Raw genomic sequence first — 25,788 nt, forward strand, 5'->3', positions numbered from 1 at the left:
GCCATTTTCCTTGATATTGCGAAAGCTTTTGATAGGGCATGGCACTGGGGACTTATATAGAAACTTATCAAGTTAAACTTCCCCGATCATTGTATTAGACTTATTGCTTCCTATCTCCAAGACAGAATCTTTGCAGTGAAAATTGGCAATTCTGTTTCTTCCGCGAGAAAATGTTTCGCTGAAGTGCCTCAAGGATCTGTACTTTCTCCATATTTATATAACATTTACATTTACGATATTCCTAAGGACCCACAAATTACCATTGCTGTTTTCGCTGATGATACTGCAATTATGACTCAAGCTTCTAGTGTTATTGATGTCCAGCTCCTAATTCAACATTACCTCAATCGTCTAAAAAACTGGCTCATTCTTTGGAGGATTGCAGTTAATACCGAAAAATCAAAAGCAATAATTTTTCGCAAAGGTCAAACAAATTTCATTCCACCTAGACCTCTTCTGTTTGATGAAGAAATTGACTGGGTTGACGAAGTTAAATATCTAGGAGTCATTCTTGATAAAAAATTTACTTTTCAGAAACATCTCAGGGAAACTCTGAAAAAAATCAATATCACTCTTGCAACTATGCGCCCACTTCTTGGCAGAAGAAGTCATATGTCCGTTTCTAATAAACTCCTCTTATATAAATCTCTACTTCGTCCGGCATTACTCTATGCTAGTCCTGTCTGTGGCCACGCTGCCAAAACTCACCTTCAACACATCCAAGTACTTCAAAACAAAGCACTCAGAGAGATCATCAACGCGCCATGGTTCATTTCAAATTCTTATATCCACCGTGATCTCAAAGTAGATACAATTCAAGATTATATACAAAAACTTCCCAGAAAATTCTTCTATTTAGTTCTCACTCATCCTAACAACTGCATCAACTCTCTTAGATGATCTCCATTTCTCAGAGAAATTTTCTAAATTGAATGGTTCTTCTTGAAATTGTGAATCTAATTGATATTAATTGTGTATAATACTATAATAGATATATTTTGTTTGTTTGTTTGTACCATAGTTTTTATTTAAATTAGTTGGACTCAGTTTTGAAAGTATTTCGTATTTTCCGTACAAATTATGAAAGTATACTCGGTTTATTGTTTGAATGCTATAGGTACTACTTGTAACATGCTTTCTTTAGGGTCTATTATGACTATGTTACTTATGTTCTTGTGTTCTTGAAGGCCTTGTATGCCACTGTAAACTTATTCTGCTTAGTTATAATAAATAGCTTCTGGAGGCAGGGGCTTTAATCCGTGTAAGGCTGACATCATGTCAGCTAGGTAATGGAGCCCCTGTTCTCTGGTTAACGGTATAAGCTAAGCTAAAATTATCTAATTCAGTTAACGTTGCAGATTGCGTTGTTCCTTAATCTTCGAATTGGATCCGGCTTATTATTTTTTGCAGACTGTTAGAGCAATTTATAAAAGTAAGCTTCAACTTTCGAGTACGTCAAATAGAATTTCCGATATATATTTACTAATATGTAAAGGATCTACAAAGCGAAAGTTTGTTTCGAAATCTGTTTATCAATTTCTCGCTGCTCTGCGGCGGGGGGGGGGGGACGCCGCTGCGCGCAATGAATTGGAAGTTGATCTGTCAGCACTATCCTTATCTTCAGGGCATATGTTTTTATTTTATTTGGCTTATAATTCCTTACTAAATGTAGTATTTCATCTCGATGTACTCTCTTTGATATGATTTAAATCAAGATCCTCGTCATTATAGTTCGCTTCTGATAGTGAAGAAAGTGACACAGAGGTTAATGAAAACGAAAAGATTTCGATTGACAAATTAGTCTGTATTCTCGACACAGCAATTATAGGACTTGTACACCGGAACTTTGTAACTAAACAAGAAATTATATCTGTTTAATAGAATTAAAGAGAAAGTATTATCACATGAAACGAAGCAACTTAAACAACGTACATTGAGAGAAATGTTTAATAAAGTAAACAAATAAATATTAAGCTTTTTCTTTTTGTAAATTTTGATACCCCTTAGATCAGGGGTCGCCAAAGTGGTCTATATAGACCCCTAGGGGTCTATTTAACAACAGTAGGGGTCTATCTGACCCAAGGGGTAGAATGGGGGTCTATTGGGACTCGAAGGAAAAACAGTTCTTAATACGCAAATCACACATATCTAACTGCGTACGTAAAAATTTTAAATATTTTTATAATTGACTTAATATTATATTCTTTATAGAAAATTAAATAATAAATCAGAAAACAATCTGCCCCTTTTTCCTTATGGGTTTTCGTATGTATACCGTGACGTCACAACTTGACCTTGTGACCAGTTTGTAATTTGCACGACTCATAGTATGTAGCCAGAAGAGCGATTGAGGCATATCCGTGTCTCTTGCTGTCGAACCCATCAACCAATTAGGATCCTTTGGCGCAGACTTGGCGAGCGACGACACTGCCGCTGGCTTTCTATGCATTAAGCGCGAAGGGAATGTTTAGTAATCCGTTTTCTTTCTTCTTATGTGTGTGGTTTTAGTTCTTTTAGTTTCTTCTTTTTTATACGGCAGTTACGCATCTTGTCGTTGGTTCGCCCTTTGTCTCCATCACAAACCATACGAGCCTTGCATATGAGTCAGATGCATATGTGCGCTTGTCCAATTCTACACTGGATGCTACAAACGCAAATATCATATGCATTTTCAGCTATCTTTGTGAACTGTGAACAGTATTAAATGCTTGTAGTGTCATTATTACTACTATTATATCTACCATTGGATAATTAGTTATTGTTTCTATAAAACTATTCGTTTAGTTTTGATATCAATTTTAATTATTGTTACTTCTGAAAAGGTAAGCTTTAATAATGTGGATTAGTATAATATACCAACTTAATTTTAACTTATTTACAGAACACTAATTTAAAAATGACAGCTTCAGTATCTAAAAAGAAATGTCGGTATTATTCATTGGATTACTTAAAATTTGGATTTATTTGTTCACCGACAAATGAAACTATTCCTATGTGTCTTATATGCGAAAAAACTTTTGGAAATGAATACATGAAACCGTCAAAAATGAAAGATCATCTTGAAAGGCTTCATTCAGATTAAAAAATGAAGAATTAGAATTTTTCAAAAAACTCAAAGAAAAATTCACATGTCGACCAACTCTAAAAAGTTTTATGAAACAGTCTACTGAAACTGAAAATGAAGGAGGATTAATTGCTTCGTACAAGATTTCGCTTAATATAGCAAAGAGGGGAAAACCCCACACAATCGCAGAAGAAATTGTAGTACCTGCAATTAAAGACGTCAGTGAGAATGTGATGAAAAAAGACTCTACTAATGTTTTAAAGTCTTTGCCATTAAGTGCAAATTCTGTAAAACGGCGTATTGACAAAATGGCCGAAGAAATAGAAAACACAGTAGTTTCGGAGCTAAAAAATTGCAAGTTCTCTATACTACTTGATGAATCTGTTTTTGGCGTTTCTGCTATTCTTATGGCGTATGTTAGATATTTCAGTAAAATTAAAGGAGAAGTCATTGATGAAGTTTTATTTGTTAAATATCTTGAAACCGATTGGAAGGGAGTGACAATTTTTAGATGTTTACAAGAATATTTAAATAAATATGACATTCCGCTTGAAAATATAATAGCAGTAGCCACAGATGGCGCACCTTCTATGGTAGGGCGTTACCGAGGATTTGCTACATGCCTCAAAGAAAAAGTGCCCGGTATTCGTACTATTCATTGTGTGTTGCATAGACACAACTTAGTAGCAAAATATCTGAGTTCAGAGTTACATGAAGCTTTACAGTTTTGTATTAAATCTATTAATCAAATTAAAGCTCAACCTCTTAAATCAAGATTATTTGCCAAACTTTGTGAGGAAAACAATGAGTTATTTAACCAATTACTTCTGCACACCGAGGTTAGATGGTTGTCTAGAGGTGTATGTTTGCAACGGCTCGTCAATTTATTTGACTCCACCACAGAATTTCTGAACGAAATAAATCCTGTTCTACGCGATGAACTCCAAAACAATAAGAACCATATTTTTTATTTAGCAGACTTATTTGGAAAATTTAATGACGTTCAAACAAAACTGCAAGGAAAAAAATGTAACAATTATCCAAGCTCGGACAATACTGTTAGGCTTCCAAGTAAAATTAAATTTATTTAGATCATCATTGCTACGTAAGGATTATAAGTATTTTTCAAATCTGCAACAATTAAAAATAAAAGAAGAAGACTTGGAAATATATACAAATCATCTTCAAAAATTAAGCGACGATTTTAAACTGTGCTTTTTTGATTTGGAAAACATCGACATCCCTGATTGGATTATTGCGCCATTTTCGGCGCAAATTAATAACGTCGACATCAACATACAAGATGAGCTTGCTGAACTATTGTCCGATCTTGAAGGAAAAACGCTAATTAAAAATTTGACAATACATAAATTTTGAACTAATATAAATATAAAGCAAAAATATGTGAAACTTTACGAAATGGCTCAGCCATTTATGCTGGCGTTTCCAAGTTCGTATATGGTTGAAGCCGGTTTCAGTCACGTTAATTCAATTTTAACTAAAAACAGAAATAAATTAAATGTGGAGCTTCGAGGGGATTTACGGTTAAATTTGACTAATTTCGAACCCAATATAGCGAACCTTGCCAAGAAACACCAGGCACACTCATCTCATTAAGAAGTAAAAAATCTGTAGCTACTTTACTTACTGTTTCTGATTTATTAAATATTTAGACTAATATATAGTTTTATTTTAATTACCTGAAAATTCCCTTTGTGGGGGGTCTATGGAGATTTCGAAAAATTATATAGGGGGCGATGATCAAAAAAGTTTGGCGACCCCTGCTTTAGATAATAATTGTTCTTTATTTCATAAATTACTGTTTCATATTTTTAATTTTGTAATTTCTGCATGCCATCTTACAAGATTTAAACTGATGATCTATAATCCGGAATCGCCGAATTCCCGACGAGTCCGGATTAACGACTTTTGACTGTACTAGATTCTTCAGTTCACTGATTTGGACCTTCCAGACACTCGGCTTTTTCATCGACTGATGGCGGCAACCTGACTTTTACTTCCGTCTTTTTTGTTTTACTGATATTTTTCACGCGATACAGAGTAAAAGGAGGCGCTGCTTTCTGAAACTCAAATTCACTATATGTTCTTAGTAGTAGTAGGTGTAACAAAAATCTTAATTATTTGCAACTGCAAAGGCCGTCACACATGAGTATTTATCTGAATGAGAATGAATGGGAGATTGTAACCTTGTTTTAAAAATTTACGAATGTGAGAGAAGTGTCTTAGAGACACTGCTTAGTAAAAATATTTCCGATTACGGTTATTTGATTTTATAGAAAAAAAAATAAATTATTTATAAATAATGCATTTATTTGTTAGCCATAATGAGGACTATAATGGCGTTTAACGACAAGCGGTAGAAGCTCATGTTCCGATTTCAGAATTTCTTTATTATGGAAATTTTGAGAAATCGCCAATTGTAAAATTAAATTGAAAGTGGAAATAATATTCTTAGAACAAAGAAATTTATTATTTTGCCAGCAAAAATGTAGCATTCAAATTTGATTTTGTGGCAACAAAACTTCTTTTGAGCAAGGAAGTGAAGTGAAGTTATTTTTATTCAAAAACAGAAGTTGTCAGTTTTGTTTGTGTTAATTATTATTTATCGGCGTGCACACTTTTCCTGTTTCTCTGGCTACAATACAGTATATGGAGACTGTTAAATTTCTTTTCTTTTATTATTATTTCGGGATTTAGTACTTTGTTAAGTTTGAATATTATCTTTAAAAAAAACATAATGAGTTCGGATGACAGTACTGTTGAAGACAGGTATTTAAATAGTTTTACGTAAATTGTATTAATAGTTGTTAATTTTATATTTTACTTAATGAATCTATGATGATTTCTTTGCAGTATATTGGAATTACTAAATAAACATCCTAACGGTATTACGAACAAAGTGCTTCAGAACGCAATGCCATCTACTGGACCAGCGCAGTTGGTGGACGCTTTAAATAAGTTAACTGCCGCGGTAAGAAACATGACTTTTAATGGAAACGTTTTATTTGGTTTTATTTGAAACTATATTTTCTCATATTCATAAGTCATTAAATATCTTTGTTTTTCAAATTTAAGCAGCCTTATTTTGAACACACGTTATTTCGAATTACACACAGTATTTCTAATTTTTCGAGGAAAAAACTTTGGCAGAATCGCCAACGTATTTTTTTGGCGCTTTTTACAAGAGTAAGAAGAATTGGATTTTTGTCAATTTTCTTTGACTTTTTAAGTGAAAATATGTCGATTTGTACATACATTCAGTCAAGGGAGTGCACCATGCCATTTTTGTGCAATTCTGGGATGTTTTTTTAAGTGAAAATAGCTCGATGTGTACCTGGATACCGAGTGTGTGCAATTCTTCAAAACACGCCAAGCAGTGGGCAATTCTGCACTTTCCCCGAAATTTTATCCCAAAAATGCATCATTATTTTAATATGGTATATATATATAAGAAGTTAATATTTATAATTAAGAGAAATTTAGTCTCGTGTATTTATATTTAAACCTTAATATTAAATTATTGTGAAAGGCTGAATCTCTAAGGGTGGCCATTAATATAAAAATGAGATATATTTTAATATAACTCAATTTTTACAGATGAAAAGGTAAAAGTTATTTTTAGGGTGCAAGTTGGTGTTTTCAGGACTTTTTTTTAAAAAAGATTCCCAAAATACCAATATTTATTGTAAATTGGCAAACATTATATGTAAAGTCAACATACTTTTTTTTTTAATTTATTTAAAAATTTAACTGTTCTTTCCAAGTAGGCAGCTAAAAAAAAAAATCGGAGAATTGCAAACACTCGGCAACAGTGGCTATCTAGCAAATGCATCTCCTAGTTGTTTCCTTTTTAAATTTTGTGGTGGAATTTCATATTCTTGCAGAAATTATGCTGCGATTTCTTATACTGCTGGCAAATTTCACAAGAGCATATTTTAATATTAAGGCAAAAAATATCATAATTTCTTTAAAATCATTAGAACTTAACTTGGAACAAGACAAAAAGTATGAATGTGAAAATAGTGACTGTAGGCCGGGGCCTTGTAAGCCTAGGCAGAAATCCGGCACTGCACACGTTAAACGATTGGCAGGTGCCATGGTGCTCGCAGGCATAGGGTTTGGAACCCTTGTACTAAGGCTACTGTGTTTGACATTTTTTTCTTGCCTACTAAAGAAAATAACCCTCAAATGTTATAACTTAATAAATTACCTTTAAGATTTTTGACTCTATAAAGTAGATTGGGAACAAGATTTCATGTGGCTCTTCCATCTAGCGATGAATTATGTACAAAATAAGTTGCTTTGGAGACATTCTTTTCATATTATAACGTAAATGTACACCTTTTCCATTACATAAGAGCTGAGAAAAGAAAGTTTTTAATAATTTCTTATAAAATATTATTAAATTTGCAAAACAGAAATATATGCATTCTCTATTATATAAAAGCTGAAAAAAGAAATACCATAATTTCCGGAAGAAACACCACAGCATTTACGTGTTTAAAACTTAAATTTTCAGCGGGTGCGGTGTTTCTACCCATGCGGTGTTTAGGTGCACTAAAAATAAAATATTTCCTATGATGGTCATTGTACATAGTTTGGATGGCCTTGTCATCGTACGTAGACTGGTGCTGTTTCCACACAAAAAACCACTCAGTTGCTTTTTGCGAGCGTTATTTTGTTTACATTCTTTCCCTTGAACAGACCTACATGCCTTATTCACCTTAAACAGGATCTCAGAGCAATAATAGTCTTCCCCCTTTCAAATCAACATTCTCATCAGTTTGAATAATCTCTCTCCTCTGCCATTCGATGAATCTTCCAGGACCCAACCTTTCCCCACTCCTGCCTTTTCTGCAATTTTTTTTCAAAGGCGTACATGACTCCACCTGCCTCGTAATAAGGAACTCTGACGTATTTCCTCTTCAGCATGAATCGATTTTTCTTGGCATTCTGCCAGATACAGATCCCATCAGTTTGGGTACAAGTACTTGTAGGATAGTTTTTAAGTAAGAAGGGAGCGAAAAAATTTTGAAAATGTCATTTAAACGGCACAGAAGCTATACTGCTGGTTTTAAGCTTAATGTAATTTCACGTGCTGAACAAATTAGAAATAGAGCAGCAGCTCGAGAGTTTGAAGTGGACGAGACATGTATTCAACATTGGAGAACTGATAAAGAACTTAAAAATATGCCACAACAGAAACGAGCCAAAAGAAGTGGTACTGTAAGGTGACCTTGCAAATGAGAGGACGATCTTGCAAACTGGATAAAGGAGCAACAAGGAAAGGAAATGGCAATTTCGACTGTAAAAATTCTCTTACGAGCAAAATTTATAGCAAAACTAATGAACATAAATGATTTCAAAGGAGGGCCTTGCTGTTGTAGCAGATTTATAAAAAGAAAAAATATTTCTCTGCGTACTAGAACAACAGTCGGGCAACAATTACCAATGGACTGGCAGGAGAAAAAGGCATCTTTTTAAAAATATGTGACAGATATTATTGACAAAAAAGAAATTCTTCGGTCGCAGATAATAAATATGGATGAAACGCCGTTAGCTTTCGACTCTCCTGCAAACAGAACCATTGATGAAACTGGTGCAAAAACTGTATCTGTGCTTACGACAGGGCATGAAAGAACATCATTTACATGTGTGTTAGCTTGTGCCGCAAACAGTGACAAACTAAAGCCGTTGATCATTTTTAAATGAAAGACTATTCCGAAAGGAGATTTTCCTAATGACGTAATTATTTTTGCAAATGAGAACGGCTAGATGTGAGAAACAATCATGCATGAGTGGCTACAAAAAGTTTGGCAGTGTCGTAAGGGATCCTTTTTTCCATCCAAAAGGGTTATTGGGTTGACCTCTGGATTATGGTAACTTGGTGATTTTTTGGCGAAAATTTGGCGACCAACTCTGCTACAGCAACCCTCTATTTTTTTTTTCGCCGCCATTTTGTCTTCACGAAGTAAAGACATGTTTCTTTTCTTTTTATTTACTGAACACTTTTTCCAACAATATACTAGCCAAATTACACTTATACTAGAAATTTTATCTAACAAAACTGCTTAATCATGACAAATATTCACTGCAAAATTGGGAAAAAGTGCACAATCGCAAACTCCTTGCGCGTTTTTCACAATAACATATACACATAAACCATGTACATGTCGACTTATTTTTACTTAAAAAAGATCCCAGATTTGCACAAAAATGGCATTGCGCACACTCTTCACTATATCCATGTACACTGCTTTTTTCTCATAAATTAGAAAAATTTCACGAAAATGCATGACAATTTTCTGAATCTTTAAACCTGGTAAAAGGAACATATATGAAATTACCTGATCGTGAAAAAGTATATATCCTTTCCAAATATGAACATTTCCACGTATAAAATAAATAAAATATCTAAAAACTTTTACCTCTGAATTATCTATTAAATTATAAACGTCATCAACGAATTCATACCGCAAACATTACAAATACTTAGTGTCAAATATTTAAATTATTTTCATGCACGTTTACTTCAACTAAAACATATACCAAATTCCTACAAACATAAAATTCACAAAATAACTATCATTTAATTAAAATATCACTAAACCATGTACATGTCGACTTATTTTTACTTAAAAAAACATCCCAGATTTGCGCACATTCTTCACTATATCCATGTACGCTGCTTTTTTCTCATAAATTAGAAAAATTTCACGAAAATGCATGACAATTTTCTGAATCTTTAAACGCGGTAAAAAGAACATATATGAAATTACCTTATCGCGAAAAAGTATATACCCTTTCCAAATATGAACATTTCCATGTATAAAATAAATATATATTATAAACGTTACCAACGAATTCATACCGCAAACATTACAAATACTTAGTGTCAAATATTTAAATTATTTCCATGCACATTTACTTCAACTAAAACGTATGCCAAATTCCTACAAACATAAAATTCACAAAATAACTATCATTTAATTAAAATATCGCTAAACCATGTACACGTCGACTTATTTTTACTTAAAAAACATCCCAGAATTGCACAAAAATGGCATTGCGCACACTCTTCACTATATCCATGTATACTGCTTTTTTCTCATAAATTAGAAAATTTCACGAAAATGCATGACTACTTTCTGAATCTTTAAACCCGGTAAAAAGAACATATATGAAATTACCTTATCGTGAAAAAGTATATACCCTTTCCAAATATGAACATTTCCACATATAAAATAAATAAAATATTCAAAAACTTTTACCTCTAAATTATCTATTATATTATAAACGTCACCACCGAATTCATACCGCAAACATTACAAATACTTAGTGTCAAATATTTAAATTATTTCCATGCACGTTTACTTCAACTAAAACGTATACCAAATTCCTACAAACATAAAATTCACAAAATAACTATCATTTAATTAAAATATCACTAAACCATGTACACGTCGACTTATTTTTACTTAAAACATCCCAGAATTGCACAAAAATGGCATTGCGCACACTCTTCACTATATCCATGTACACTGCTTTTTTCTCATAAATTAGAAAAATTTCATGAAAATGCATGAAAATACTCAACGTATACTACTCAAACATATTCCAAAATACTACAAACATACAACTCACAAAATCACGATCATTAAATTAAAAAACACTACTTAAAATATAAATAAGCACATACATTAAATTAATAAAAATTAAATTACAATCCTAATTACTTTAAACTAAATCATTCCTAATAACAATTTTCAAATAATACAATTTTAATTTATTTACTCCTTACATTTAGAACAATGCATAAAAATAATATCCTCAAATGATTAAAAATACTAACTTACCTAATCTTCTTCAGAATCTTCATTACGTCGCTGCAATACTACTGCTAATTTCTAAATCCTAAATCCAGTAGTCAACTGCAAGTCTATTCACCAAGTAATAAGAAATTAATAAAATTTCACCTATACTCAAACGACTTTCAGCAAACCACGTACCCTTCCTACACTCCTTTTCACAAAATGTCCATTTTCACCATATTTCTTGCACCACCATTTAAACTTGTAATATCCTTCCTTTCTTACAATCTCAACTTATTATTATTATCAGATAAATGCATTAAAAATTTAGAATTCACTTTACATAGCGCCATGCAATCCGAAAATTAATCAACACTATTTCACACAACACACAATGAAGCTTTTCCAAATTAACCTCCTTTTCCGATTAAAGAACTGTAATTCGTCCATTAATGTCACGTTTCACACAACTCAGAATATAGCTAAATACGAAATTTCCAGATTTCCCCCCTTTTCCGATTAAACAACTGTAATTCGTCCGTTAATGTCACATGACATATCTCATGATCTTTCATTTCCCTCACACAAAATAATGCGTAGGAACTGAGTGCTTCTCACATTATTACCAAAGTCCTAGGTAGTAACCTTTATCGCCTCCAAAATGTCGCCAGACTACCAGTTACCATATTCCAAAGATCAGCCGGTTATTGCTAATCGATTCCATGCGTTCTCATTTACTTGAGTCTACGACCTGTAGCAATAATTCCTGGTGGTTTGACAAAAATCTTACAACCATTAGATTACATTGTCAGGTAAAAAATCCTTCAAAGCTGAAGTCCAAAAGTGGTGGGAGTGTTGGATGAGTGAAGGATTGCATACGTATACCAAAAGCTAGAAAATGCATAGAGCATTTTATGAAGAAGTTGCAAAGTGGGTAGGATATGCGTGGAAATCGATAAAAAGATCGTCAATAATAGCAGGGTTCAAAGAAGCTGAAATTATATCCTTAGATAAAGAGACTGTAAACCAAGAGGATGAATGTGACGATCTGTAAGACTTAGATTAGGATTTACTAAATCTTTTTAATTCAGACAGTGAAGAATCAGATTTTGATGGCTTCATATGATGTACAGTTTGCTGTAATTCCTTTTGTAAGTAAAATTTAAAATTTCCTTTTGTCATCAAATTTACTATTTCGTTGTTGCAACATTTTTTATAATATAGTCTGAGTATTACAAATATGGACTTCTTTAGTGGGTATAAGTATATACATGAACGTAAATATATTTTCAACATTTCTTACCTTTAATTTAGTTTTGAGTTGTGGTTTCATTTCATGCATTTTTCTTAACTGATATGTGATATATCAGGACTTAGGTTGAGATTTTGCATCTATACAGTCCACGACGTTGTCACGCACAATTTAATCTATTGCGCTGTTTACGCTGATGCGGCATTTCTGTGTAATTTTAATTTTTTTCCTGCCATTTTTCTCGAGTGCGGCATTTACGCTGATACAGCCTTTCTTCCGGAAATTACGGTACATTTTTTATTCTTGTGAAATATTACTAAATTTGCAAATGTAATTATCAGTTACAGTATGAAATACCTGAGATTCGTGATAGTTAAAAAAATATCTTGAACAGAAATTTTAGTCCATTTATGACCCAGAGAATTCAAAATTGTAAATTTATTCAATTCATAATAAACTAATAGTTAAAGAATAGAGACAGTAATATAAATACGTTTTCAGTCTTCATTTATTTAATAATATAAATGGGAAAAGTGTGTGTTAAGCAAGCAAAAATATTTATTTTACTATGCTTTTCTACTCCTTTCTATAATAACTTTATATAAGAATGTTTTTTATTGTAGTTAAATAGAAGAATTTTGTCAATTTTATTTAAAGGACAAGATACAGATCTTAAACAAAGGGTCGCAGTTGATGTACAAATTAAAAGACCAGGAATCAGCTAGGTAATTGCTTTTTATTTTATTATTTATTTATTATTATCTTTATGTACACATTGCATTAGTAGTTTGCACACAGCATAATCATTTTATTTATTATTATCTTTAAGAATGGACTGCAGTAGTAGTTTGCACACTACATAATCATGTAATATAGTTTTGAGACCATTATTTTGTAAAGAAAACAGAGTATTTTAATAGAAGCAACAATTTTAGTGGACCGCCAAATTTTCAGAATGTAAGACTCTGGAATAACCCAAGTAAATAACAATTCCGTGATACTCCATTTTTGACTTTCTTGGTATTGCAGGTGAGCATTTTTAAAGGGTTAGTCTTAAAATTAATTAAATTATTTTATTAAAAATTGTGACACAATCTCATTCCAATTCTTAAATTAATTTATTCCTAGCCCAGTTCTCAATTTTTTCTTTCATTTAAGGTGTAGAATCCTCAAAATATTTTACAACCATAATGATTCTTTAGAAATTAAATTTCCCATACCTGAAAATAACAACATTACTGAATTTGTGTCAAATAAATTTTTTGGCATGTTTACTACAGTCAAAAGTCGTTAATCCGGACTCGTCGGGACTTCGGCGATTCCGGATTATCGACTTTTTCCAGATCATCAGTTTAAATCTGGTAAAATGGCATGCAGAAATTATAAAATTAAAAATATGAAACCGTAATTTACGAAATAAAGAACAATTATGATCTAAAGTGTATCAAAATTTACACAAAAAAAAAAAAAGCTTAATATTTATTTGTTTACTTTACTAAACATTTCTTTCAATGTAAGTTGTTTAAGTTGCTTTGTTTTATGTGATAATACTTTCTCTTTAATTCTATAAACAGACATAATTTCTTGTTCAGTTACAAAGTTCCGCTGTTCAAGTCCTATAATTGCGGTGTCGAGAATACCGACTAATTTGTCAATCGAAATTTTTTCGTTTTCAATAACCTCTGTCACTTTCTTTGCTATCGGAAGCGAATTATAATGATGAGGCATTTGATTTAAATCATATCAAAGACGGAGTACATCGAAATGAAATACTACATTTAGTAAGCAATTATAAGCCAAATAAAATAAAAACATCTGCCCTGAAGATAAGGATAGTGCTGACAGATCAACTTCCAATTAATTGCGCGTGCTGGGTGTTAAAGATAAACAAAGCTTAGATAAACAAATGTTAAAGTTTAGATAAACAAAGGATATGCCTTTATTCATTTTTTGCAGCAATTCCACTTTTTGTTTAATGGACTCCGAAACATTCTTTCGCTTTGTAGATCCGTTACATATTAGTAAATATAAATCGGAAATTCTATTTGACATAATCGAAAGTTCAAGCTTACTTTTATAAAATTGCTCTAACAGTCTGCAAAAACTAATAAGCCGGATCCAATTCGAAGATTAAGAAACAACGCAATCTGCAACATTAACTGAAATCGATAATTAGAGCTTAGCTTATACCGTCCGTTATAGATTAAACGCGCATTCGTAAACGTATTTTGCGCACACGCAAATTCGCAGCCGTAAAGGTCTTACGCGCATGCGCAGAAAGTTTGTAGCTTTGAGGTCCAGATTATAGATCATTCCGGATTATGGGTGTCCGAATTAACGACTTGTGACTGTATATTAAATTTCACATTTAACATTAATGTTGTATGAATAGGCAAGAGCATCTCTCATGATCATGGGACCAATAAGAGAATGAATTGAACTGAGAACAATGATTCCCATGAAGACCTCCGCTGTCAGAGAAATTTATTATCAATATTATATTTTTTAATTTAGCTCAAATTATTAATTAATTTTTATTCAGAGTTTTGCCTGAAAAGTCTTGCTTTATTATCCAAAAAAAAAAAAAAAAAAAGTGTTCAGTCCTAGGATTAGAATTTATTTTTATTGTGTTTTGAAAAAATCTGACTATCTTGCATTCAACTAACAGAATATTTTAGAATTCCGGGGGAAAAAATTTCCCTGAAAAATGTAATAAATGAGAGATATGTAATGCTATTATAGAACTCGTAATTCTTTTAGCAAGTATACATTGTTGCCAAACAGTGTGATTTAGTGGCAGTAATGGATAACCATGATGTCACAATAAGGTATCCATTTTGATTTAATGTAAATTTGATGGATTCTTAATAAGCTGGTTTAATCTTTATAAAGAAGAATAAAAATTCTATTTTTTCCTTGCATTTTAAAGGAAGAAAAAAAAATATATTACTATTTGGGACTATGTGAAGTGGAATATTTTCAAAGTTACAGAATTCGCACATTTAAAAAAAAAAAAATGCATGGTATGCTAACTTTAAAAACGGATAAACAGTGGCAGTGTTATGTTAAAAAATTAGGATAAGTGTTTAAAGTTTTTTTAATACGTTGTAGCCATAATTTGTATTTCTGGATTATCTAATTAAATAAAGAACAATATTTTCATTTAAATTTTTGTCAGAATGATTGCAGCTTCACTACCAGCTTTCATATTTGCAGGATTTCTTAAGTGGATGAGGCCTACAAAATATATTAGTCTTTTGTAAGACTGAAATATATTCTTTCTTCCCCGCCCCCTTGAAATCCTAATTTTAAATCTAGACTATTCATATTTAAGTTGATAGCAAATAAGATGACCGTTTTTATAGTTTTAGCACAAATTTTTCCCACTGACCAGATAGTCATTCTTTTACCGTATATATATAACATTAAAAAAAATCAAATTCAGAATTACTAATTTTGATTTGACTACATCTCTTTCCTGTAATCTAAACTATATCACTTAAAAAACTAACCATATTAATGTCATTTGCATCATGTAAAGCTCTTAACCAATTATCATTCAAAACTTAAACAAAAGATTTCAATCTGATATATAGGCCCTTGCTGGACATATGGTGAACATAATGACAGAAACATATTGGAAATTAAAATCAAATAATTTCACACCAGACTTCACTGTTCTGCAGTATTCTTTTGATTCATCTATAGACAGAATTGACCTCATTAAATCAAGAATATTTTTTTCTCCTCTAGTGAATTAGCTTGCACTTTCAGTCATAAAGCATAGACCTTGTAATAGTGAATTCGTTAAACTCCTGACACATATGGAAGTACATAAGGCATACACAAAGGCTCTGTCCTGACAGCTCTTTTTTAAATTATTCATTTTAGTGTGGCTACGTCCCCTTCTTGTAATCTAAAGTACATCACTTAAAAAAAGCTAACTGCATTAATGTCATCTGAATTGCATAGAGTTCTTGGCCAGTTACCATTCAAAACTTAAACAAAGGATTCCGATCCTATACATGGGCTCTGCTGAAATTTACACATTCGCTTTTTCTATACTTGACACTTGCTTGGCTAGTTCATGTCTCTTTATTTATTGATCTTATTTATTTATTATCTCTTGATTTTCATTCTGCTCACATATTTATTAAAATCTATTGTTTAAAATGTAATCAGTATCGGGTTGATCGAAATGCCATGTTGTATTTTTACTATATTTTTCAAAAGTGATTTATTTCTATCAAAAAATAAGAATTCAATCAATAATGTATTGGCCATTTTCTTTGATGATCTTTTTCCATTGTTCAACAATATTCATAATTCCACACTGGTAGAATGATCTGCCTTTAGAAACAAAAAACTGTACCAGGTGCCGATTTATAGTCTCATCAGAATTGAATGTTTTATGATTCAAGGAATTCTGCAAAGAGCAAAACAAATTTATGCAAGATCAGGCGAGTACGGTGGGTGGAGCAACACATCCCAACCAAGCTCCAACAGCTTTTGGCGGGTAGCCTAACTCGTGTGTGCTCTCACGTTGGTGAAACACAATGCCTTTATGATTCACGAGTTCTGGCCGCTTTTGATTGATTGCATTGCTCATTTTGTCCAATTGCTGACAGTACACAGCTGCATTAATTGTTTGATTCTTTCGTAAGAGCTCAAATGCACAACACCTTTGAAATCCCATCGCACTGACAACATGATCTTTTTCTGGTGAATGTTCTCTTTGGACATGGATTGAGGTGGTTCATCGCACTGTTTCCAAGACTGCTTGTGTGCAACATTATTGTACACAATCCATTTCTTGTCACCAGTGACTATATGCTTCAAAAAAGGGTCGTTTTCTTCTCGTTTAAGAAGGGAATGGCAGATGCTCAAATGCTTCACCAAATGGATTTCCTTCAGCTCATGAGGAACCCAAACTTCAATCTTGCTTACGAATCCGAGCTTCTTTAAATGGTCATGAACGGTTTATTGAGCAATGTGTAGTGCCTCTGCAATCTCTCGTGTCGTGTACCACGTGTTAGACTTAACCATTGCCTTTATTTCTTCATCGTCAGCCTCCAATGGCCATCCTGACTGAGGCGCATCATTCACATCAAAACCACCAGAACGGGATTTCCCAAACCAGTGCTGCCACTGACGTGTTGTTAGAGCATTGTCCCATAAACTTTATGCAACTTTTCACGAGCTTGCTTTGCATTCTTGCCTTTGTAGAAAAAAAAAAGCGAAATATAACAAAAACAAACATTTTCCCCCTTCATTTTCCACTCTGTATAAAATCTATCCAACTCATTCAAATCGAACAATTTTCTGTTTATCGAATGGGTTAGAAGTGTGACCTTATATAGTATTTCAGTGAGGTGCGCGCATGATGCTGCTACTCCAAAAAATGCACTAACGAGATCTATTAGCAAAATATGACAAGTCTTTCCGATCAACCCTAAACTCATGAAGGGGGAAGGGCTTGTCATACCCACTTCAGAATATATGTCCAAAGAAATTATTCTTCAATACAGTAAAGTTGTTATACAGTCAAAAGTCGTTAATTTGGACACCCATAATACGGAATGATCTATAATCCAGACCTCAAAGCTGCAAACTTACTGCGCATGCGTCACGCGCATAGACATTTACGTGTGCGCGTAAGACCTTTACGGCTGCGAATATGCGTGTGCACGTGCGCATAAAATGTTTTTGCATGCGCGTTTAATGTATAACGGACAGTATAAGCAAATCTAAAATTATCTAATCAGTTAATGTTGCAGATTGCATTGTTCCTTAATCTTTGAATTGGATCCGGCTTATTATTTTTTGCAGACTGTTAGAGCAATTTTACAAAAGTAAGCTTGAACTTTCGATTATATCAAATAGAATTTCCGATATATATTTGCTAATATGTAAAGGATCTAAAGCGAAAGTATGTTCCGAAATCTGTTTATCAATTTCACGCTGCTCGGCGGGGGGAACGCAGCGGCACGCAATGAATTGGAAGTTGATCTGTCAGCACTATCCTTATCTTCAGGGCAGATGTTTTTATTTTATTTGGCTTATAATTCCTTACTAAATGTAGTATTTCATCTCGATGTACTCCCTCTTTGATATGATTTAAAGCAAGTTCCTCGTCATTATAATTCGCTTCCGATAGTGAAGAAAGTGACAGAGGTTATTGAAAACAAAAAGATTTTGATTGACAAATTAGTCGGCATTCCCGACACAACAATTATAGGACTTGAAGAGCGGAACTTTGTGACTAAACAAGAAATTATGTCTGTTTAATAGAATTAAAGAGAAAGTATTATCCCATGAAACGAAGCAACTTAAACAACTTACACTGAAAGAAATGTTTAATAAAGTAAACAAATAAATATTAAGCTTTTTCTTTTTGTAAATTTTGATACCCTTTAGATTATAATCGTTCTTTATTTCATAAATTACGGTTTCATATTTTTAATTTTGTAATTTCTGCATGCCATCTTACCAGATTTTAAACTGATGATCTATGATCCGGAAAAAACGATAATCTGCCGAAGTCCCGACGAGTCTGGATTAACGAATTTTGACTGTATATTAATTATCCAACTATTTGTGATTTTCATACTTCTATTCGTCTATTAGGCATCCTATTTGTGTGGAAGCTACATCGCTCTAAAATATCCAAGCCATGACTAAAAAAAAAATTGATGGGTGCCTTCTCTCCTCAATTTATCACTAAAAACAAAAATTACATACATGCATGCATGTATGTGGGAATGGTAAGTCCTGCAGCCACCAGGGGTCATCACCTGACAGGGAAAACTCATTGCCTGTGTACCTGAAGACAAAGCGAGGCAGACGAGAAGAGTTCAGTCCATGCGGAGGTAGCAGTGATAGACTTCGGTTTTTGATCTGATCATGTGTGTGAGTAGGTGCCATGTTTATAAACAGAAACATGATGCAAAATGATCCTTGTATTCCATATAGTGGGAGAAGGTGCTAAGCTACTGTTAAATCTCAATTTAATGTGTAGTTTTTTAAGTTATTAAATGTTCTGTGATGTGGGAAAAAGATCCCTCATTATTTACTGAATAATGACTCATTAATTACTGAATGACGTCTTCAACTTCCCCCCCCCCATATATATATAGATAGATAGCTAAAATTCAAAAGGAAATATAAGATTTATGTCTTATGTCAGTTTATAAGAACTGTTTGTTTCTTATATCATAAATTCAGAAGACTGATGGCAATCTGATTTTTTAAGCAATCTTAATTTTAGTATTGTTATTTCAGAATATGCAGAGGAGCTGATTTAGAAGATAAATTAATTTATCAAATAATTGAAAAGGCGGGAAATAAAGGTATTATTTTATGCCTATTTTAAACACCATACACTTTTCTGAATTGTCAAGAAGTTTAATGTTGTATTCCCCTTTTCTTTTCAGGCATATGGATCAGAGATTTACGTTTTGAAAGCAATTTGCCTCAGACTCAAGTTAATAAAATTTTGAAAAGTTTAGAAAGCAAGAAGCTGATTAAATCTGTGAAATCAGTAGCTGTGAGTATTCATTATTTGTGAAAAAGCAGGTTTTTGATTTTTAAATGTTAGATGCAAAACAAAATGAAAAAAAAAATGTTTAATTATTATAGTCAGTATAAAAACTGTGGATTCTGTATATATGCACCACAGGACTGAATATGTATATACAAGTATAACAGAACATGGAGTCACAAACCACATTAGCGGATGAAAACTGCAAAAATAGGCATCGGAAGAACAATGAACCTTACAAAGAGAATAGTCAAACAAATGTGAGGATTATCCAATGTGTATGAGGAAAATAAGAGTAGGGGTTAAGAAGAAGAAACTTTTTGTATGCAAATTTCCTGTGCATATGGGGAAAATAAAAGCAGCAAGCAAGTATTTCTTTGTGGGCAAAACAGAATACACAGGTATTAAACTTCATTTGTAAACAGCGTACCAAATTAAATAAATGAGGGATATGCAAATAGTGGCTATGAATGCTTAGCACAGAAAATGTACCAGGAGTAATATCTTAGGAGGTGTTTTCCATACCATGCCACCTTCATGGACATCCATTGACAGGTGCTTGATACAGGATCCTTGCAAATAACAAGGCATAATGCAGGGCAAGAATGCAGTGTGCATACACCTGAAACAGAAAATTGAGTATTGCAATGGTTTGCTAATTCTTCGTCGACTAGTACACGACCAGTTGTAGTGTAACTGGGTATTCATCATAAAATGATGTGGAAAGCTCTGCATGCAGAAAATATGCACCCCTTCCACATGCAGAAGGTTCAACTCCTGGGTATTGCCGACTACTCCTTTTAGGTAGAGTTCATACTCTGGAATGTTAATGCCATTCAGAATCATTCACAATTTCCCACCACTGTTTTATTCTCAGAAGAAGCCTAAGAGAAGATGTGGTCAACCAAATATCTCCACAGCACTGTATTATTGAAAGTATAGTACAAGAATGGTAGTACTATCTGGGCAGGGATTCTTGGATATCATCTGTGGGGAACCATAATTGAACATCTAATGGCACAAGCCTTGTTTTCCTACTGCATGTCATGCCGGATTTGATGCAAGGAATACTGCCACTGTGAGGCAAAACATAGTTCATGCATGATAGTATACCAGCACATTTTATGATTGTGGTGCATAACCATCTCAATGCTGTAGATCTCAGGCAGGAGGTCAGTTAGATGCAATGAACTTGTTACTTTGCCTTCATGCTCCCTGTGCATCAATCCCTTGGATTTCTTCATCTGGGGCCACTTGAAATGTGTTGTATATCAGACACCTGTGGATGCACTGGAGGATCTGACACCATGGGTTATTGTTGCTTCAGCAAAAATCGCCACCAGAGTGGATATGTTTGAATACATCCGGCAATCCTTCAACCGTTGATGTCGTCTGTGTAGCAAGCTTCACAGACAACAAAAATAGCTTCAAACAGTTCCCATAAAACTGTCTTGTCTACTTTCTGGTGTTGAGTTGTGATATATTGTATTCATCACATTAATGTTTCTCTCATTACCGTCCCCCCTTTTTTCTTTTTTTCATTTAGTGTCAAACCCTTCATAACTATTTTTGTGATTTTCTTCCACTAAACGTGGTTTGCGACCACATATTCTATGACAATTTTTCATCCTCTTGATGCCTACTATGACCCCTCTGAATTTGTCGGTCAAATTCGGAAACACCCTGCATATATGGATGAAAGGTAGAAATTTAGAAAGATTTAGTTTTTAAACCATTAATGGTGATAAATGTTTTATGAATGTAAGAAATGCTCTGAAGTTAGTCATTCCAAGAAACAAGGAACTAAAATAGAATGCCCCACTTTAAAGACTTTCTATAAGCAATAGGATTAACACTGTAGGGTAAGCAAATTATATAAACTATAGGACTTTAAGTAACAGTAAGCAGTAAAGCAAACAAATTTTAATCAACATTTAATAGTTCAAGGAGGAAAAGAAGTATGAAGTATGATGTTTACTTAATTTTTGAATTTTTTTTTGGGGGGGGGGAAACAAATTCTAAAATATTGATTATTTGAGCTTTCTGGTTAATTGAATGCCATGTGGCCAGTCTTTTACTCTATAATAAAAAATTCATAGAAAAAATATAGAGATTATTTATCTGTTTTATCTCGGAAGAGCGATAATAAATAACTACAGTTTCCAAATTATTGATGGGCCTGTTTTAAGAATGTAAGTTTTTAAAAGGCAATTTTAATTTCTTTGATATAAATTTAATATGCATTGATAATAATATAATAAATTAAAATATTTCAGCCAACCCAAAAGTTCTGCAGTTTTTCAAATCAAAGCACTTTTTCTTCTATTTATTTTATCACTGTTTATACGGAGTGCCCTTGATTGAAGAACATTTTAAATACAGTCTTTTCTGCTCTCATTGCATAACTCTAGCATATGTTGTAGATAATATTTTCAATGCAGTGTTAAAAATGAAGAACCCAAAAGTTCATTTTCATCAGATTTGCTTATTTATTAAATTTCTTTCTTTTTATTTTCATCAAAGTATATTTTTATTTTAAAGAAGGAAAAAAGTGCTAATGAGACTGCTCGCAAAATTTTGCTGTACATATGGAAAAAGTGCTGTTTCTGATAATGTAGTTCAAAGTGGTCTGAGAAGTTAAGAGCAAAAATTTCAGCATCTAAGATGTTTCCCATTCTGTATCACCATCCTCTGTAAATGAAGAACAATTAACAGAAGTTATCGCTGAAAATCCAAGTTATGCTGTTTAGGAGCTATCAGACTGAATAAATATTCCAAAAAGTGCAGTACATGATTATTTGAAGAAAACTGGGTACGTAAGGTGCTATGATGTATGGGATCCCAAATTTTATAACAGAGCAAATTATACTTGCTCAAATTTTTAGACTCAGCATGCTGAAACAAAATAAAGAAACACCTTTTCTTGAAATTCTTCTTGACTAGAGATGAGAACTGGATATTATGGCCATTGCAATGATGGTGCACAACCATTTCAATGCTATATAGCCCAGGAGGCCAGTTGGATGCAATGGACCTCTTGCTTGGCTTCCACACTCCCTGGACCTCAATCCCTCTGAGTTCCTCATCTGGGGCTATCTGAAATTGGTTGTACATCAGACACCTGTGGATGCACTGGAGAATCTGACAGTATGGATCGTTGTTTCATCAGCAGACATTGTCAACACACTGGGTATGTTTGAACATGTCTGGCATGGAATAAACCAAATGAACCTCATTTACTAACATTGAGAAGAGGGTTACTATATCCCCAACCCAGAAAAATATTGTATATGTTCGGACAACTTTTTCGGGAGGGAGGAAATAGATGGAGTGCTTTTAATCAAGGAGTTTTTTTTAATTGCACTTATATGTATATCTATGCATATGATTATATATTTGACTGTATATTTTTGCACTATTTTATCTTGAAGGCTGCAAAGAAGAAGGTATACATGCTGTATAATATAGAACCAGATCGATCTGTCACTGGTGGAACATGGTATAGCGATCAGGAGTTTGAATCTGAATTTGTTGATGTCCTGAATCAGCAGTGTTTTCGGTATCTTACACAAGCAGTAAGTATCTTACATTACTTCACTTAGATCAAGTGAACAAAAACTTTTTTGTAAGCTGTGAAAATACTGACTGATACATGATTCGTCTTAGATGACCTAAACTGCTATACAGACTGGGTTTTCCCGACTTGCACCAACCCCTTTAAGAAGTAGGGATTACAACGTAATCATAATACAAATAATTGCACATAAATAGCTTAAAGATAACAATTAGACTAATAATATAAAAAAAATTTTGAAAAATATGGTTTATTAACTATATGTATTATTTTTTTAATTTACAAAGATAAACAAGTTTTCAGGATCACAAATTGTAATTGCACAAAACTGGATTTTAATAAACGGGATGCGTGTGCTTCACATACTGATACAAATTTTTTAATGTTTGACATAAAAGTTCGTCTTCTGAATGCAGCAATAGCAGGTTCTGCAAATGGCATCCAATTACATCCCAAATATGTTTGATTGGTGAGAGATCAGGAGAGAATAGTGGCTGGGGATGCATGTGTACACCCTGCAGAGCACATTGGCTGATGCAAGCAGTGCGTGCTCAGGCATTATCCTGCTGATAAAGGGCATTGAGCACTCCCTGAAGGTAGGGGGTGTCGCCTCCCTCAGTACAACATCCACGTGTCATTAGGCCATTATAAAAACGAAAACACAAATAGTTTGACTTCCTTATGACGAAAATTGACTGATATATTTAATTTCTAAATTTGTTTGGAGTATCATTTTCAGTTTACATTGAAAGATAATTTAATAAATAAATTACAATAATCAAAGTTTTTTTTTTCCTTTTAAATGCAATCAATGTTATTCTTTTGGGAGTGACTAGGGTCTTTATATATAATTTTGTTACATTTGGTATACTGAGGTAATTTTCTCACAAATAATTTATAAATCTTCAAAGTATAAAAATATGTTATTAATATCCTCAAGAAGGTTTATTTTTCAGATTCATAATCTGGTAATTATAAAATATTTATTAAAGTACAGCTATTTTTCATTTTTAATGAATGCAAATAATATTGCCAGTTGGCTACATGCCAATATCAAAACCTGTCAACACAAGTTCTGTTAAGTTTGTCAGTGGATGCATTGATCGATGATAGCTGATGTCACTCTCGAACTTGCCACATTTCTTTGTTCCAACAATCATCGCCACAGCTGCTGCACTGTGGATGCACCCAGTGCATGTCAGCTGAAATTTGCTATATGGACCAATCTGCCTTTCTCAGTCTGATCACCATGCGCCTTGCAGAATTGTCTGTCTACTGGAACTGCCTCATTGACAGTGGCCTGGCATTCTGTGTTATTACACGCGTCCTTTGAGACAACAACACATTTTATACAATGATTTCCCTAGCAGAAATAATGGCACGAATATTGAACATACTGCAGGTTCCTTCCCTTATGTCTTCTTTAACGTGCACTGGAGAGATTCACATTTCACATCATTCTCATAACTCGGTGATGTGTGTCTACCTTGAAATTTGCATAATTTTTAGGCCACTCTTTCTTGGTATTGCATTTTCAATATTGGGTAGTGTATTATAAGAAAACAATACGTAATGCTTATAGCCTACCTGTTGTGTTTACATTCATAATCGTATGTTAACTAAAGGCTCCTGGTGAACAAACAGCAAGCTATTATTAGGTATCCCTTGGAAAATGTACAATTTATACAGTCAAAAGTCGTTAATCCGGACTCGTTCGGACTTCGGCGATTCCGGATTATCGATTTTTCCGGATTATAGATCATCAGTTTAAATCTGGTAAGATGGCATGCAAAAATTACAAAATTAAAAATATGAAACCATAATTTATGAAATAAAGAACAATTATGATCTAAACGGTATCAAAATTTACAAAAAGAAAAAGCTTAATATTTATTTGTTTACTTTATTAAACATTTCCTTCAATGTAAGTTGCTTCGTTTCATGTGATAATACTTTCTCTTTAATTCTATTAAACAGACATAATTTCTTGTTTAGTTACAAAGTTCCACTGTTCAAGTCCTGTAATTGCTGTGTCGAGAAAACCGACTAATTTGTCAATCGAAATTTTTTCGTTTTCACTAACCTCTGTCACTTTCTTCGCTATCGGAAGCGAATTATAATGACGAGGAACTTGTTTTAAATCATATCAAAGACGGAGCACATCGAGATGAAATACTAATTTGGTAAAGAATTATAAGCCAAATAAAATAAAAACATATGCCCTGAAGATAAGGATAGTGCTGACAGATCAACTTCCAATTCATTATGTGCCCGCTGCTGCGTTCCCCCTGCCGAGCAGCGTGAAATTGATAAACAGATTTCGGATTTCAAAACATACTTTAGCTTTAGATCCTTTACATATTAACAAATATATATCGGAAATTCTATTTGATATAATCGTTTAACTTACTTAAGTTTAAACTTACTTTAAAGTTTAACTTACTTACTTAAACTTACTTTTATAAAATAAGTTTAAACTTACTTTTATAAAATTGCTCTTACAGTCTGCAAAAAATAATAAGCCGG

General features: G+C 33.1%; 2 protein-coding genes across 2 annotated transcripts in view; both read left to right on the forward strand.

Moving 5' to 3' along the window:
- The first annotated feature begins 3,372 nt into the window (after positions 1–3,372).
- Positions 3,373–4,155, forward strand: LOC146995452 (protein FAM200C-like). The gene is made up of 2 exons (XM_085823117.1): positions 3,373–3,577; positions 3,635–4,155. Exons 1-2 carry the CDS (start codon positions 3,373–3,375, stop codon positions 4,153–4,155), a joined length of 726 nt encoding a protein of 241 aa, XP_085679243.1.
- A 1,497-nt stretch (positions 4,156–5,652) lies between these two features.
- Positions 5,653–25,788, forward strand: part of Polr3F (RNA polymerase III subunit F) — a 58,461-nt gene continuing 38,325 nt past the window's right edge. Inside the window, exons 1-6 of the mRNA XM_085823906.1 lie at positions 5,653–5,854; positions 5,939–6,056; positions 12,806–12,873; positions 19,430–19,497; positions 19,582–19,694; positions 23,120–23,263. Of these exons, the coding sequence (XP_085680032.1) occupies positions 5,823–5,854; positions 5,939–6,056; positions 12,806–12,873; positions 19,430–19,497; positions 19,582–19,694; positions 23,120–23,263 (543 nt within the window). The 5' untranslated portion in view covers positions 5,653–5,822. The remainder of the gene's footprint in view (positions 5,855–5,938; positions 6,057–12,805; positions 12,874–19,429; positions 19,498–19,581; positions 19,695–23,119; positions 23,264–25,788) is intronic.

The sequence above is a fragment of the Stegodyphus dumicola genome, chromosome 9 (assembly GCF_044657685.1).
Source record: "Stegodyphus dumicola isolate Sdum_Otavi_A_Nest chromosome 9, ASM4465768v1".
Lineage (NCBI taxonomy): Eukaryota > Metazoa > Arthropoda > Arachnida > Araneae > Eresidae > Stegodyphus > Stegodyphus dumicola.

Bases quoted from the DNA above. Each gene is read 5' to 3' on its own strand.
- LOC146995452 (XM_085823117.1), top strand. From the start codon at position 3,373: ATGGCCGAAGAAATAGAAAACACAGTAGTTTCGGAGCTAAAAAATTGC. The intron at 3,578-3,634 runs GTTTACAAGAAT...TAATAGCAGTAG, and splicing joins GGGAGTGACAATTTTTAGAT to CCACAGATGGCGCACCTTCT.